Source organism: Electrophorus electricus, chromosome 3 (genome assembly GCF_041902795.1).
Source record: "Electrophorus electricus isolate QZ-2024a chromosome 3, ASM4190279v1, whole genome shotgun sequence".
In the NCBI taxonomy this organism is placed as follows: Eukaryota; Metazoa; Chordata; class Actinopteri; order Gymnotiformes; family Gymnotidae; genus Electrophorus; species Electrophorus electricus.
The window spans coordinates 31,134,190-31,151,527 of NC_137499.1; the positions used below are offsets into that span (position 1 = coordinate 31,134,190).

At 38.3% G+C, this 17,338-nt stretch overlaps 2 protein-coding genes across 4 annotated transcripts; both read right to left on the reverse strand.

Moving 5' to 3' along the window:
• Window positions 1–160: 160 nt before the first annotated feature.
• tspan34b (tetraspanin 34b) lies at window positions 161–6,326 on the reverse strand. 2 transcript variants are annotated; one of them, XM_027006600.3, is made up of 8 exons: window positions 6,154–6,326; window positions 2,881–2,957; window positions 2,143–2,358; window positions 1,822–1,896; window positions 1,620–1,727; window positions 1,184–1,309; window positions 820–912; window positions 161–688 (listed from the first exon to the last, which is right to left on the reverse strand). In XM_027006600.3, the coding sequence occupies exons 2-8, from the start codon at window positions 2,935–2,937 to the stop codon at window positions 629–631; spliced, it is 735 nt and encodes a 244-aa protein (XP_026862401.1). In that variant the 5' UTR covers window positions 2,938–2,957; window positions 6,154–6,326; the 3' UTR covers window positions 161–628. The 2 variants fall into 2 exon arrangements, with proteins under 2 accessions (XP_026862401.1, XP_081567205.1); XM_081711079.1 differs by lacking the exon at window positions 6,154–6,326 and adding an exon at window positions 5,930–6,085.
• Window positions 6,327–10,269: 3,943 nt separating this feature from the next.
• znf653 (zinc finger protein 653) lies at window positions 10,270–17,303 on the reverse strand. Of its 2 annotated transcripts, none has more exons than XM_081711080.1 (10): window positions 16,822–17,303; window positions 16,536–16,576; window positions 15,896–16,213; window positions 15,094–15,623; window positions 14,605–14,785; window positions 14,176–14,251; window positions 13,845–13,956; window positions 12,101–12,215; window positions 11,831–11,930; window positions 10,270–11,495 (listed from the first exon to the last, which is right to left on the reverse strand). In XM_081711080.1, exons 1-10 carry the CDS (start codon window positions 17,115–17,117, stop codon window positions 11,318–11,320), a joined length of 1,947 nt encoding a protein of 648 aa, XP_081567206.1. In that variant the 5' UTR covers window positions 17,118–17,303; the 3' UTR covers window positions 10,270–11,317. The 2 variants fall into 2 exon arrangements, with proteins under 2 accessions (XP_081567206.1, XP_026862415.2); XM_027006614.3 differs by having other exon boundaries at window positions 15,094–15,632.
• Between the last annotated feature and the right edge of the window lie 35 nt (window positions 17,304–17,338).

Here is a 17,338-nt window from a genome sequence, read left to right on the forward strand (position 1 = left end):
TAGCTATCTTGCGTTAGTACTTAGTCGAGTTATCGTTAGATTAGGCATACGATCAGCAAACCTGTTTGTTAGCTGCTATTTATCTAGCAGCTGTGCTTTTAATTCAGCTTCCTTGATTTTGCGTGTCATATGAAACACAAAGAAATAACATACATAGCTATTACTTACACAATGTTTTCATTTAAGGCTAGTGAGCAGACTACGTGTCGCTTTAGCACCAGAGCGCCAACAACAGCTCAGTAGATGAAAACGAACACGAACACACACACACACACACACACACACGTATATGTAGTCTGGAAACGACAGTTATGTTTAAACATATACATATTTAGTTGATGTTGTCCATGATTATTAATGGAAATATAATTAAATAAAGGTACATTTAAGGGTCTTTTTTACTTTAAAAAGGACTTTTCAGGGTCACACTTTTAAATGAAACAGATAAAATCATTTATATAACAGAAATGTCTTATTGTATAAATCACAGTAATATATTAAAATGTTTTAATTTAAAAAATTAGGGAAAAAAATCAATTTAGTATATTTAATTTTAAAAAGTCAATGGTTGCTATAGTCTAGTCATCTATGCATTTGAAATCTGGAAGCATCATCTTTTCTTCAGGCTTCAGGCAAGTTTGCCCCCTATCTGGCAATATAGAGTCATGGAGACAGCCATGGCAACAAGCTACAAGGTAAGAAAAAGCAGACACAAGAAATGTTATTTTGACAAAGTGACTGCTGGACAATTCTTCAGGTGGAAAGGTAGTTTGCTTTCTTTCTATACTCAGACTTTAAGAAGGGGATCAGATAGATTACCTCAAGAATGGCAATTGCCAAGGACACGCCTATGATGACAGCAGAATTCCCCTCAATCCATTTCGTCAGGGCTGGATAACATCCAATAACATTCTAAGGAAGAAGAAAATGAAACTATGTTAGAACCATAAAAAAAAACAAAAACATAAAAATAGATTTCTCTCTTTTTACATTTTAGGAAAAGCTTTTTATAAAACATCAAATGTAGTGAAATTAATTTGAGGACATATAACATGGAAATGCATGAAAAACAAGAAAACAGCTAATGAACAGATACATGATAAGTGGCTATATGGAGTAGTCAGTGAGAGGTCCATTATTTTTCTGCTCTAGATGTTATGCAGAAGGTAACATTAAGCTTTACCGCAGCTGTGGCATTGCTTTCTTTGCATAGTCCACCGTTACAGCACTGGTCCGGATAGAGGTTGGTGTTCTGAACAAAATGGGAACCTGTGAAATCTGTATAGTTGTTGAATCCACAGCACTTCATCTACAGGTGGACACAAAAGAAGGTGGCATTAAACGCTTTGTAAACACAAACACAAAACAAATCCTAGAATTTCTTAGTAATGAGTAGCATACTGAATTACTACCAGCATCACTTCCACAGTAAATGGTGATATTTTTATGTGTTTGTTTTGAGTGGGGGGTTACTATCAGTTCACTAAAATACTTTTCTGTGCTAACAAATTTCAGCTACTCTACTCAGCTCTGAAGAGTTTACAATACATGTATGCATGATCAGGATATAGATAAAGCAGTAACAAAGTCTCTCCTGCAATTAATGACAGATTACAAACCGAATTCATGGTAGCATTCCACAGGTCAGTGACATCCTTATTGTTTCCATATTCCATCTTAATGCTTTGCACCACTGTGACACCCAACTGATTTATCAAGTTTTGGATCTGAGAGACAGAATGTGCAGAGAAAATTATTTATCCCTACCTGCTCTAAACCCATATCTCAGGCCCACATAGCCCACTTTTTATACTGACTCACCAGTCCCTTAAAAACCAGGAGCAAGATTGCTCCAGCTACCTCAGCAATGAAGACAATCAGGATAATGACAAAGAACTGATGAGAGAGAGGAAAAGCAACAAAAATGGGTTAGAAATGGTAGCAATATACTAACACCTATTCTTGGCTTGATTCTATAAGCCTGAAGAATGAAAAGCAGTTGTCAGTTAGTAGTTTTACTGAAAGAAAACTCAACTAAACCTATACCTGCATCAAATACCTGGTTTTTAGCTTTTTATGTGGGACTTTTTTTTGGTCTAGCAGTGTTGTCATGTCACTCGTTGCCATTGGAGACAGACTCACCGTTAGGAGCATGCACCTGCTCTCGCGCATGGCACCGCAACAGCCCAGGAAGCCAAGCAACAGCAGGATGGCGCCGAGAGCGATGAGCAGATATCCCACATTCAGCACCTGCTTCAGCTGCTCTGGAGCACCGTTCAGGTTTTGCAGGAAGCCCAACATAGAGCCACTGTCTACCTTCACCCAAATCCCCACTGCCAGGATGATTGCTCCGGCAAGCTATGCGGGGAGACGGAGACAGAGAGAGAGAGAGAGCGAGAGAGAGAGACAGAGAGACAGAGCGACAGAGAGATCAGGAAACCAAAAATCAAATCCCTAAAAAGGGGTAATGAAGCAAGTTGATTCAGTTACTATGTTTATTAACTGGTAACCTTTGTGCCATTTTTAAATATGCCAGCACAATTTAACATTATAACAAGTTAGAAAATGCAACCTTGACCTGAATCACCAGCTTAGTGTTACCTTAAAGGTACAGAACTAGGATTTTTATATTCAGACCCATTCAAAAGCCATAATTATTAATTCTATAACATAGTATATAATAATAATAATAATAATAATAATAATAATAATAATAATGCAATTTATTAAAAAGATCCCTTCCCATTCATAATAAGGAACCATAATGTCATAATTAATGTGACAATTATGCATATTCTTAGGAGCATTCTTACCTAGACATGTTTGTTGGGTCTATATCATTAACCACTAATTCTAAAACAGTTCAACTCTTGTACTTACAAATATGATGCCATTGAAAATAAACATCACTGTTTTCAAAAATCCAAAGCAACCCATCTTCGGTCTGCCTGCTACACCTGAAATTAAGATACATTCAGAGAATAATGCGGAACACCTCAGCAAGTCAGCAGCATTAGGGGCTAATTGTGTGCTAATGGTGCCATCGTTCCAGACATAATCATAAAGTCTTAAAGAGGATTTTCAATTAATACCCACTGACTCTTGAAATCCAGTGAGTGGCAGATTAAGCACTACACTATTCAGTCCTGTAAACTCCCCATTAATTAGAAAGAGTTTGATTCTGGGCATCTAAATCAAAACCATCCTGAAGCAGGACACGAATGGCATACATCACAGTGGAAGGCTTCAAGTTCCATTAATCCTAAATACTAGTTCCACTGACTGGAGGATTATGCCATCTCTATCAAATAATAACAAGCGAGGAAGTCTTTTGCCCCAGATGATCAAGTACTAGGGCTTTAATAGAGCCACTGCATGTGCACTGGGGTTCAGGTCATTGCCATTGCCAATTTGGGGCTCATGCTGAGGCCCTACCTTGACGTAGATGTACACTGCTGAGCGAAAGACAAAATGGGTCAAATCCAAAATTAAATCCAATGGTCCAAACAACAAATAATTGTTCAGAAAATGAACAAGACCAAAAACAATGCAGTCATGAGAACTGGGCCACAATCTGATTGTCACTGCTCAATGCTGCAGTGAACTATTTGGGAGAAAAGATGGAAACAGGGAAATTCACTTCTGTAGTTTTCGTTCCCACAAAGATAAAATCATGAAAAGATTGAAAAAGATTAAGCTTAATATTATACATGTTGGGGCTCAGCCCCAGGAGTGTAAGTTTGTTGATTAACCATAAAAAAATAGATGCTGGTTTTAACTATAGAGGAGCAGCATATTCACATTATCAGTTAGAATTTTGTCACTTTTTAAAAGAAAGTGACAAAATAATCTTTAAAATTATAAGATATCTAAATCAACACTGATTAGCCCTGTAACAACACTATGAGTTTATAAAAAAGTTGATGCTTAAAATAAAAGGTGCCATGCCACTTTATGCTAAACCTGTTTAGCACACTCAAGTAAATTTAGGTCACCGTGAAGGTCAAGATAGTAATCTGCAATGGTGTCTTTTGACAAACTGCTTTAGGGAGAAAAAAAAAAAAGAAAAAAGAAAATCTGATATTAACCAAGATTTCTAATTTAAAACATGGGGAAGGGATCAAAAGAGAAACACACCTCATCTCTATAGTGAAACACAGATGTAGACCACTGTTGTTGGGGACATGTGATCTTGAGTTGGGCAAGGTATTTTGGTCAAAATTGAAGGTCAGCTAAATTCAGAACATTATCAGAAAATCTGCATGCTCAGAAGCTGTGCATGAGTCACACTTTGACTTCCCAGCAGGACAACAATGCAGAGCAGAAGGCCAAGCCAACTAGGGGGAAGAAGGTTTTGGAGAAGCCCTTATGGTCACCAAACCTCAATGTAATGAGCCTGTGTGAAGCAAATGCAAATATGCAGCACATGGTAGGCAGCTGAGACACCTCCAACCTCCGCTGTTAAGAACAGAGAGTAGCTTCACCACCTGAGAGAATCCAGCATCTCATACACCATTATACACAAAAGACTGCAAGAGGCCCTTCAAATGTAAACCTTTGAATGTGTGCGCATGTGTGCTGTTTAAGTTATTGTTATGACTTGTAGAATACATTCAACTTTGTGTAATGTCAGACGTCTTCATCAGAGTGGCATTATCAAACAGAAAAACTTTTCTTGGTTGCTCGATATCCTACAGTTCTGCCAAGGGTGCGCAAACTTTATTGCATCTGGCATAAACAAGATTTTAATGAAGAATCAGTATTAACACCGCAGTTCAGTTTGGATCTGGACACTCTCTATGGTTAAGTAACTAAGTAAGCTGAAATAACTGAAGTAAGTAATTAAGTATCAGAAGAAGTGAAGTAGGCAATTAAGTAAGTACCTGAACTGAAATAAAGTAAATGGTGATATTCAGAGCACAGCATTTTGAAAATGAGTACATTTCGGAAGAATATTACCATGAAAATGCTTTCTAAGCTCAAATCTGTTTAAGAAACAAATGAAGATCAGTGCTCACAATCAGCATCTTCTCACAAATAAAATACTTAAAGTGACACATCAAAAAGATCACAAGTAGATGTCAGATATTAAATGGACCATACTCAACTTCCCTTCTTATAATTGGACCTTCCCTAGAGTCACCTTTATGAGTCCTTACAAGTGATGTCAATGTTTATGTAGTGGCAGGTTAATCACATGATTTTAAGAGAACACTATACTCTTGGGAGCTTTGTGTTGCTGTGGCTTTTGTTGTTGTTTTGTCCCACTCTTTTTTGTCCCTTCCTAATAATGCCTGCCTACTGCATCTACACAAATGCACACGCAGTAACTGTAGTCAGCATCAATGGTCCATCACACTTGACTAGCTGGTGAGTCAGCCCAGTAATCTATTCACACTCCATTCACATGAAGCTATCCTGAATCTTCAGGTCCTTGGTAAACACAAAAATCAGCAGCAAATCTGGAGCAGCAGTTATGTTAGTAAGTCCTGTAATAGCTTTTTAGTAGCTTTCTCTATCCTAAGTGTAGAACTGAACCAGCCTTCTGGTCTTCATTTCCATGATGCTTTTCATAAAAGGCTGGCCAAAAGGTCTATGATAAAGATGGATACAGTCAATTTGCAAAAAAAAAAAGGCTCTTTACAGCCAAATTTAATCTATTTGAAATAATACCCAGTAGATAGACACAACTCCAAATCACTATATTTAAAGAACACACTTCCGAAGTTTATTTCCCATCCTAGATTCCCACTAAAGTATGACCCCAAGTGCAATAACATTTTGTAAAGAACAAGTTGTCTGTTACATGCTCTAACCAAATTATTGTGGCAGAATCCTGTGGGTCTCCTATTCCTGTTTCCTTCCTTAACATTGCATTCTCAATCAATCCTCTTTCTAAGGAGCAGTAAATAGAAAGTTCTTGACACACCTGGTGACAGGAAAGATGAAGATAGCGGAACCTGTGGAGAACCCTTAAGAAGTCGAAGACATTTAACACACCTTAATTTTTTTTTTAAGTCCAAATTCCCCCCACCTTCAGAACACCTAGGTCTATTTTGGTAGATTACTTGGCATTCACAGAACAGCATAAAGTAAGCCTGAGAAGCATCATGTAGAAGTGAGAGAGAAAAAGAAAGAGAGAAAGATTCCTACCTTCACAGAAGATTTGAGAATAGGAGAGTAGAATTACAGGAAGGTGTTCACTAGCATCGAGAATTCACAGAACCAAGAAACTAGAAGCCTAGACTCATCTTTCTTCCTTTCTGCCTCTTCCGCTTGCTATCCACTGCGACAGGTTTGCTCGAGGGAAGGAGGTAGAGGGGGAGGGAGAGAGAGACAGAGGGAGGAGGGATGAAGGAAGCAGGTAGGAGTGACGATTCCCTATGCGCTATGGAGAGTTTCACCTGAGAGGGAAGGGCTGCAATGTGCCATGACAATATAAAGGAAACATGACACAGACAGACACACACACACACAGAGACATTTACTGATAAGGACCAGAACACTATAAAGTTAACATGTATCTAAACAGCGTGGTGTTAGTGTAGAACTTGAGCCTGTTGTAGAAGCAAACTGAGGTTCTTGAGGACAAACCCATATTGATCTGGTTCTGCTGGGTTTTATTTGGCAGTATCTAGAAAACATCTAGAGTTAAACAATATAATTATAGAGTTAAAGGGGAACCATTTTCATACTCAGATTCCTCAGTTGTCTTTGAGTTATAAAGTAAAATGTTTTTTTTATTAGAGATATGTAATAAATCAATTGACCAATATATTAGTGTGTTATCAGTGACATACATTAGCCCTTGAATTAAGTACTGTGGGAAAGACCGGTAAAATCAGACATACAGGCTCAGAAAATCCCCCAAAAGAAATACAAATGTACTGTTTAGACGTAGTAAATAAAAAAAAAAAATTAAAAGTATTGTTAGTAAAGGATTAAACTCCCAAAAGCCAGCAGTCTTAGGATCTAGCTGAAATTCGAGGCTATCAGAACTGATCTGTGGTAAATTCTGTGATGTCAGTGATGCTAGCAAAATGTGTAATGCAGTTAATGTTATAATGAAGCTAATTAATTCATTACATTAATTCAAAAAGCACAATCAAAACTATATTTTATGCATTTAAATAAACACAAAAAGCAAAAAATGAGCTGTTATTTTGCATAAAGTTTTATTTATAAAGGCCAATCCTATGTTTAATCTGGGACTCAAGAAACCAGAAAATCAGGTTTTACAATAAGGTAATATAAAACCTGCTCTACACTAAAATTCAAATGAACCTAAGGCTATGAGGAAATGTCAGATTAATTGTTTTCTATTTAAGATTATCACCATCCAATCTGTGTCTGAGGTCAAATTTACCACAGATGATATGGTTGATATTTGGTGTTTGAGTGAAGATTGGAATTAAAAATAGAATTAAGTGCATTCAAGGAAATGCACTATAGTAGATACAGTTTCCCTCTGACTGTAATAGTACAGAAGCAAACTTAAAATCTTTGAGAAAATTTAGTCAAATGCATCAACATATATTCTTATTCAATTTTTCCTACCACACACCACAGCATTTTTTGGGTTAAACATCACAGTCCTGGAACACGATAATTACACTGTTCCATCTTTAGAAAATGAATTATAGACTGACGTCAGCTCTGTTGTTTGGTACAAAATACCCAATAGGCTTATAGACATAGTTCCCCTGCCTTAAATCAAGGTCAACGCACCCAGTCCACAACACCTTTTATTTCTTTTGTCACAAACCAACCTGTCCCTTTTAACATTATGTACATAACATTATCTCTTAGTAGTATATTTTACAAAGTAAATCAAACAGAAAATAATAAACTGAATTTGACTTCCAACTCCACTCTTAAAATAAGTTGATTTGATATGTCTAATACAAATCTGATATCTGTTAGAAATAGCACAAATATGTCAGGTGGCTGATATATCCTACAGGATAAAGATAAAGGAAAAGGTAAGCAGGTTGTAAACATAATAGTGGGAGTTTGTTTTCCCTGAGCACTGAAGCATTTTATCACAGTCACTTCCTTGTAAGGGCAACAATGCAGCTCCTTTTAGGGGAAATATGACAAAGGAAAATTCAGGTAAACGTAGCTGCTTGAGTTAGTTTCAATCCTTCCCACTGTGGGGGATTCTAACAATGAATAGTGCATTTTTTTAAACCACTGTAGGGAAATGCATCAATGCTTAGAATGGACCACCACCTATTGAACAACTGACAGAAGAAGAAAAAAAAAAAAAAAAAAAAAAAAAAACCGAACTGTTTCACACCCCTTGAAAAAACACACACAAGCACTTTTAATCTGCTCAAATTTTCAGTGCATCTGGGAGAAGAGTGTAAACCATATCTTAAATATATTGCTTATAAGGTAATGTGACTTCATTCAAAAGGGAACTGAACCCCCAGAACATGACTCGGGGAGAAAATTAACCTTCAGAAGCTTATTAAAAAGCATAGTGGATTGGTTCATATATTCTCTCTAATAAAAATCTGTAGAAAAATCTCAAAAGAATATGCTATCCAGAAACATTGATTTCTAATAACACCAGTCAACGATTTTGCTTTCTGCAAAAAAAATACCTGTTAATGTATTTTTGCATGTACAATCCAAATTTGTTTTCAGAATTTCTCTATCACCCATAGCTTTTTTTTTAATTCCAGTATACTCATATATCAGTAAAGTATGGTAAATCAGTACCAAGGAAAGTGGAGCCCCTCTGTTTTGGCAGAGTATTGCTGGACACTGAAGAGGGATGTTCCTGAGGCCACATATAGAGAAAAATCATACATTGTACACTGTAGAAGTAGGCTTGTACATATATTAAGTGTAATAACAGCCCTATTTATGAATACGTAATATGTACTTCACATAGAATTTAAAAACAATACACAAGAGAACATTTCTAAATCTGATCTGAATTCAGAGTAAAAAAAAGTGCACTAAAAAAGATCCACCTATTTTAGTTGGTGAGACCAAAAAAAATAGTTCACATTTTTTTGGCCAATATAATAAGTGGAAGCTAATGATAATGCAACTACAACTACACTAACCAGATGCTGGCTTCCACTGCCTGTTAGCCATGGAATTAAGAATTATACTCAAAGTCATCAGTCCAACTGGGGAATGTATCAAAACATTTGAACAGTCACATTATGCAACAGAGAAGATAAATGTAGCTAGGCTACAGACAGATACTTAGTTAACCTAAAAGCATCACACATAATGACCATTATATTGGAGCCTGGTGGCTCAACATGATGCTACCATGCACAGTGCAGTCTCTAAGAAACTGGATATTTACATCTATAATTATTTTTAGTTATTACTAAAATCAATTGGGTTGAAAATTTAAGAGTAAAAGTTGGGGTTCGGGTTAGTGCAGAATGTCAAAAAAGTGCAGAATGTCAAATTTCACAAACAAAAAATATCTTAAATAAAGGCATGATGTTTAACACCTAGTTGAGTCTACAAGTCACAGACATCAACAGACACTCTAGCTTCCCTGGTGGTTAAGCATCGTCAGGTCTGCAGTCATTTCCAGTTCCTTGTGTGGAGGCCATTCAGTCTTGTATTAAAAAGTGGAAATGCACTTTGAATAAATTTCAGGTTAGATCAATGATTGCCAGTTTCAAACATCCATGAATTCACAGAAATGCCTAGCATTTTGTGGAGAATGTCATGCCCTTTGTGGTGAGTTTTAATCTCAGTGATAATTGGACTCTACAGTAAGACAGTGATCCCAATCACACTTCCAGGTCAATCAAACTTAGTTAAGGAATCTGTCCTGGAATGTATATCTCAGTCTCCAGATTTATATCTTTAGCGGGATATAAATAAAGCAGTTCATCACAGAAACCTCAATGAGCCAGAAGCTTTTGCACATAAGAATGGGAAAGGATTCTACAAGAGTGGTGTCAGAAAGATTATTCCAAGATGTATTGTTGTATATTTTCATTCAATTCTGGACACACCACCAAAATATATTTTAAGGGGGGGGGGGGGGGGGGGTTGAATATTTACATTTGCAACTGTAGTAGCACACTTCAGACCATTGTCAGCATTCACAGGCTTTTTCTAGCAGTTGGCATCTTATACCTTTCTCTAAATGGGTATCTTCCACACCTCTAACCCTATATCCCAGATAGTGTTCTTGATCCGAGTCTTTCTTTATGAGTGAAAATATTTTTCAGTCACGCACTGGTTTTCTGTGGTTTGCCAGGTTATCCGATATTGCATTGATTTTGTTTTTTTTTTGTTGTTTTGTTTTTGTTTTTTAAACAATGTACCACACACAATTTTGATGCTCTTAACATGGAAATGTTTCAATATCTTAATGTGAAAACTGCTAATTCTCTGGTAAATTGCTAATTCTCTGGTTGACTTGCTCTAATTTCTCAATTTCATGAAATTAACTCCCATTTTAATGCTACTGACAAGCCTTTGGTTCTCATGTTGAGGAACAACTGCCAGAGACTCCACATGTAATATCCAGAATCAACTCTCTCACACTTGCTTGTGTGTGATCTGTAAAAACACACATCTGGCCAAGAAACAACCAGTCATTTGTTCATTTGTTGTCCTGAGGGAAAAAATAAATAAAAAGGACTGAGATTCCTTATATGTTTCAATCAAAATATATACATAAATACCCTCTAATTAAAGCATTCTGCACCATAACATCATTCATTTTTCTCATTTCAAATAAAATGTGATGAAGTAAAAAAACAAAGACCATAAAAAACTTTTAAAATGATCAAATTTCTTACAAACTGCACTGCAACAATCATCAATGTGCTTATAGAACAGCTAAGAACAGGTTTGACATCTATCTTTTTTTTTTTAATCTTCAGGCTGTCCTTTAGTGGTGAGCTGTCCTTCACCCAGAAACCCAAAGGTACAGGCAATGTCATATGAGCTACAGAGTGGGACAACAGCATACAAAACAGAATGCAAATGTCCATATAAAATGAAATAAAAACAGAGCTCAGAGCTGAACCATGGAGGCTGCGTCCCGCACAGCATGCAGTCAAAATATGTCCAAAATGGACAAACTCTTTGGTTTAATTCTCACGGTCATTAACTGCTTTTGAGCGCAGGTTCTAAAGTCCTTCCTTTATGCTTTCATCCTCTCTTCCTTTTACTTCTTCATCTCCAACCCTTGTGGAGTTATTCACTGTACCAAAACAGGGGACTTTGACCACCGATCACTAGCCTAATTAAAACAGGTGCCAACACAGGCCCTCATGATTTCTTTTCTGTTTTCTTGCTGCACCTCTTGCTATACATCTCAAGTAGTTTGTTTGTCTGGGTGGCTTTTGAGCTTATGGAATTTGACGCTGTCAAGCTTCTCGAAGCGCTTGCCACAGTGCTCGCAGGTGTAGTTGTACTGTGCCTCGGTTGTATGCTTCTTCATATGCCAGTTGAGTGATGCCCGTTGCCGACATTGGTAGCCACAGATCTCACACCTACGGGGATGGACCCAGCATTTCCCACAGGAGTTCAGAGAGACACATCAGATTTGTGGCTTTAATGTCATCTTGACCAGAGCAAAATATAGTCTTTATCTCAAACTTATTTGTCTGGAGACAGGGCCTTACAAGTTATCATGCAAATCAATCTGTCCACAATGGTAAAATATACTGAATTTGACTTCAGATCTCTTTGTCTGGCCATTATGAGAAAGATCAGTGCTGACTCAGGTCAGAATCAATCAAGAACAATTAAAAATATATTCTTTCTGACTTGCAGTAGAGTGCAAAACAAATACACAGCCTTTAGATTAAAGGCAAATTAAACTTACTGTAATGGCGTCTCTCCTGTGTGAGTGCGTCTGTGCACCTCTAAATGGTTCTTGCGTTTGAAGGACTTGCCACACGTCTCACATATGAAGTCTCGTACTCCTGACCAGAAAACAATTCTAGTGAGCTGCATTTTTGCTTTCAGCAATTTAACACTTTCAGGTTAGAGTGCTCCTTCAGAAGGATTATCATGTGCTTACTGCCCATGCATGACTCAAAAAAAACCCCAAACATTTTTGATTCACATGGATACATACAGAATGCTGGTGTACCTGAGTGAATGATCATATGGCGATGCAAATGGTTGGAAAGGTAGAACTTCTTCCCGCACCCTGGATGTGGACAGACCTTTGTTCTGCCTTTCCTATGCACCAGGTTCACATGGTTCTGTAGGAAACAGACCAACATTATACCTCCATTTACACTTAGCAAAGAAAAGACGGTTTTCTATTATTGGTGGGGCGTGTATGTGTTCCTCATTCTGTGGCGACGTTAGCAGATGACACAGCCCTATTCAAAATACCAAAGATAATCAGATACCAGTTTCAAACAATAGGCAGACATATCCCATTCATGTGCAAATTATCTCACTTGGGTTTAATAAGTTTCAAGTTTCAAGTTTGGTTTATTTGTCACATACATAGTCATACACAGTATAACTCGCAGTGAAATGGTTGCGAGTGCTCTGTCCAAACTGAGGAAAAAGAAAATGGGTGCATAGAGAAATATATATATTCTATATATGTACAAAATATATTAACAATGTATGTACAATATATGTATATTATGTTTATATACACAATGTACAATGTATATGGTTGTGTGTATATGTGTATATACATACACTCAAGTCCATAGTTACTGAGGTCACACTTACTCTGCCAGAGCATTTCAGTGAAGTTAAATCAGCGTAAAGATTGCCTGGTAAATTTGAGCAGCATAGGAAATTCACACATTCATAGGACATAACAGGACAGCAAAAAGGTTTTTAGAACACACACCACAGTGACAGATAAAGATGTTTGGGGAGGGAATTAGACCTCTTGTAAGTACAGAATGAAATCACATTCAAATTCAGCAATATTTAGACTTTTTAAAGTCTTTAATCCAAAAGATTTTCAATGGAAACTTGGCAAATCCCAAAACTGAGGGGTCAAAGTAATGCTTAGAATAAGAAACAGTAGAAAATATTAAACGTTATGCAGCAATTAAAAAGGATGGCTAATAGCCCCAAAACTGATAAATGACTTTTCTATTCCAGTCCACAATCACATTAGTTCCTATTCTTTTTGGAATCCACATGAACACCAGGAAGCCAAAAATACAGTAGTTACAAACAAAACACACTCACTCTCACCTTGTATGCACACTACAGCTACTTACTGCAAACCATCTGTTGTCACTCACAATTCATCCGCTTATCTCCACCCTATAAATTACTGGTCAGAATCTAGCCACAGGAAAATAGCTGACTGTATATTATGTGGGTGATGGGCCATTCTCAATACAGCATCAACACTGATGTCATAGTGGCATGGTTGTGGACTCTGAACTGGTAGTTTATCAGACCCTGCTATGTTTTTACAGTCGACAGTGTACTGAAATTTCTAATATGTCCAAAATCAGGCGTCCTACATAAACTCAAATATATCAAATATCATTTTGCAATTATCAATCTTTAAGCCCTGCATTCAGTAGGATTTTGCAATCTACATGTTTTTGATGTGTTTATCTGTATATTACAATGTTTTAGTGGCCATCAGCCCATAACAGACTTTGGGCCCCCAAGAAAAAATGTTTGGGAACTCCTGGATAAACTACACATCTGGTACGGTCTCTGCACATCTACAAGGCAGTTCTAATGGGATGACCAGTAAGTGTATTAATGTTTGAAGTGATGATATTCGCTTTTTTGTAAGCCATGCTTTTGTCGATTTCATGCAGATAACGCAACTTCCAGTTTCATGCTGCATCATCTTACAGATGTATTAGTCAGGGAGTGCAAGTGCCTCTCACCTGGAAGCTGCTGATAGCCACATACACCTGGCTGCAACCCTCGTAAGGACAGTGGAACATCTTCAGCATGCCATCAGCCTCAATGACTGGACCTCTACGGCTTCTCTTAGACCTGGAGTGCGTGACCACATAACGTACACACTTTTTTTTGGAGGGGATCTTATTCAGCTTGAAATTATTGCCTTCAGTGAAGCTTGCTACTTCAGATCACCAACCTTAAGAGTAAGGAAATTCCAAAATAAACCATTGTGGGATTGAAGGCAGTGAATCAGAAGTCACACTGTCATTACACATCCGCCTTGCTCCAGATGTTCATTTATACATCACGCACCTGTTAAGCACACGCTGCAGAGCTCTCTGGTTGTGTGATTCCTCACTGGACTCCAACAACTGCTTTTCACTCAGGTCTGGAAACAGCATAGCACAACCATTTATAATACTACTACTACTACTACTACTACTACTACTACTAGTAGTAGTAGTACTACTACAACAATAACAACAATTTAATAACATCCAATGAATTGCAGTGCTTACTTTTACATTTAAAATATAATGAGTGCACTTTGTGAGTGATACATTTCAAACAGGTTCTAAAAGGTATTTAGATGTTTGTGGCAGTTTATGCAGACCTCAATTTGGAAGTGCATATTGCGTTAAACTACTGAACTATAGTATTAGTCTTGAACTTCACAAAACCTCTCAAAAGTTTGATTTGCTGCCTTTATAATGAATAATGTAATGTTTATTTCTCTCACACCTGTCATGGCATCTGTCTCTGGGATGCTGCTCCGGAGAACTGTCCCTGGTTGACACATCTGATTATAAGCCACACCCTCAATGACTGTGCATGTGACTTCTTCCACATCTCCACCCCCCATGTTGAGCTGAATGCCTTCAGATGTTAGAGCTTCATAACTGGGACCTGTGATTATGATCAGCTGGAATGGGCAGTAGAAGTAAGAGTAAGAGAGGGAGCAATATTTCTAATCTGATCATCCATAGATGGTAGCAACTAAGGTGATATTTGCTCTAGCAGCTAACAGTAACTCCTGTGCCCTGATGCTTCTGGGACACAAAGCTCTGCAACCAACTATTTATATTCTGGTGGCATCTAGCCTTATTCAAGATATTATCTTTGGGAAAGGTAAGTAGCCCCAGTCCCATCTCAGTAATTAATGTGTGGGCAAACTCTGTTTGTATAGTTTGATAGTGACATAGTTTAATCCAGCTGCACTGTGCGACCTACCTGAGATCCTTCCAGTGTGGCACGCTGATCTGGAAGCTCACAGCGGCCCACCATGCTCTGCAGTGCCTGGCTCTCATAAAGCTCTTCCTGTACTGGGGCTACTGCTATCGGTGTATGAGCCACGTCTCCCGAGTGCACTTCTGCTCCGCTTTCCTCACAGCCACTCACGAGACTGGCCCCATCCGCCCCTTCAAGCCTGTCCGCCAAAGCCGCTGTGACCACCACACACTCGTAACCCTCTGGAACAGTCCCACACCCTCCTTCAGCTCCAGCCTTGAGGTCACCTACTTCCTCCACAGGGAAGCCATCTGCTACTGCCTCCTGGCTCAGGGTTCCACTTTCAGCCTTGAGCATGGTAAGCTCTGCCTCTCTGTCAACCTCTACCTCCCACATGGTCTGGTTCCTCAGTGGGCGTGTGGACGTGACAGGGAGGTGGTGAGCTTCTGGGGCCCCGGGCAGCTGAGCGAGTGGTGTTGAGGACATCTGATGCGACACTTCTTCCACATGTGCTGTGGCACTCTCCAACTCATCTGCCACATCTCAACAATGAGAGACATTTGATGTGCCACACATAGATAAATGATGGAAGCAATAAATTCTTGTTTAAACAAATCTTAAGTCATATTATTTGCTTGGATGAAATCCAATTTAAAATAGGAATTTGAAACAGGTCACATGAATAATTGCTTAGTACAACATTCCACTTAACCTTAGCATAAAGAACACAATTTAAGTTAAGTTTTGGTGTACTTTATGGAAGGCTTGGTTCTGAGATAAGCTTTGGTTCAAGAAAGAAATGCACCTGGCAGCTCCTTTTGGTTGAGTATTCTTTCACCAGCCCTAGTGCTGATGTCTATAGCTGTTGCCACTGTTTTAGCAGCCCTCTTCTTCTCAACTTCTTCCCCAGCATCATCATCTACCTCAGATTCACTGATGCCCCCTGCAGGCCAAGAGATGTGCTGTACAAAGGAATGTTCGGCCTCGCATTGCCAGAGTACGGACGTGGACAGACCCAATCTTGGTTCTACTGCCCGCAGTTCAGGCTCATGGGGACATGTCTGGCAATGCTCCTGGTACCAGCTCACTAAGCTCTGCAAAGAAGTAATGGACACCTTCTTCCCTACAGGGAAAAATGGAAAACATGGTATAACATCTTTTCAAAATTTCACAAACATGTTACTCCTGTATACGTAATGTTGGGCTTTGTCTCAAAAAGTCTTTTAGTCTTAAAGTTTGTCTTATAAAAGAGCAAACTCAGCAAAGGTTAGGTTAAGAGAGTGAGGCTGTTGCAGTTAAGTAACCACTTACATCATTAATTTTCATACCATTAGAAGTGGCATAGCATAGTACTGAGTGTGTGATGTAGAACTGAGTTAGCTAGCTCACTGAGAGTATTTCAACATGAATGAATCTAGGAAACTACTTAATGCGTGTCAACTCACCCTTTTTCTGATTCCTGCACATTTCTGGAATGTTCTTCTTCCTGTCAATCAAAACAGAGGACATTACTATGTTATAATGGTTAATGACACAGCCAGCAGTAAATTGTGAAAATTAAATTCGGTCTGACATGCCTGAATGTCCGTAACACGTTTGAATGGATGATGATTACTAGCTTTTCTAAATTATTGAGTTGTAACTATACTGAACAAGCAATACATCTAAATATATAAACAAAACACATATTGTACGTTAAGCACTGGATAAGAGGGTTAAGAGTACACGTACGCGCCGTATTTTTGCTGGTATCTTTCGCCGTAGGTTGAATTCAACAAGATTAAATACTCAGCAAGTCCAGCGTCACTCAAGCTAGTTCGCCGGCGCAGGTCACTCCAAACCTTGTGCGATTCTCCGAGATACACTCGTCGAACATCGTACTTTTTCCGCGATTCAAGTCGTCTTTGAGCTCGGTCTGAGTCAGATAGTCTAGGCCGACCTCTACATCGACGTAATATTGCTTTTATTTGTTCCCCAGACCCTTTCGAATCCAGATTACCTGTCTTTGCTGAATACAAGGTCGCCATTTTGATATCAGCTGTGAGTTGTTGTGGTTCTTCTTAAAGGGATTTTATTTGAAGGGAAGTTGCAAATGCGCCTTTAAAGGAAACTGAATTTTTGCCAGAGTATGCAATGTTCCGTTTTAGACATATACATTGTCATTCTTCAGATTTTACCTGAGCTCTCAGAATATTAATTACTTACGGGAATATTAAAATAACAATAAACCTTAACAGAACTACAAATA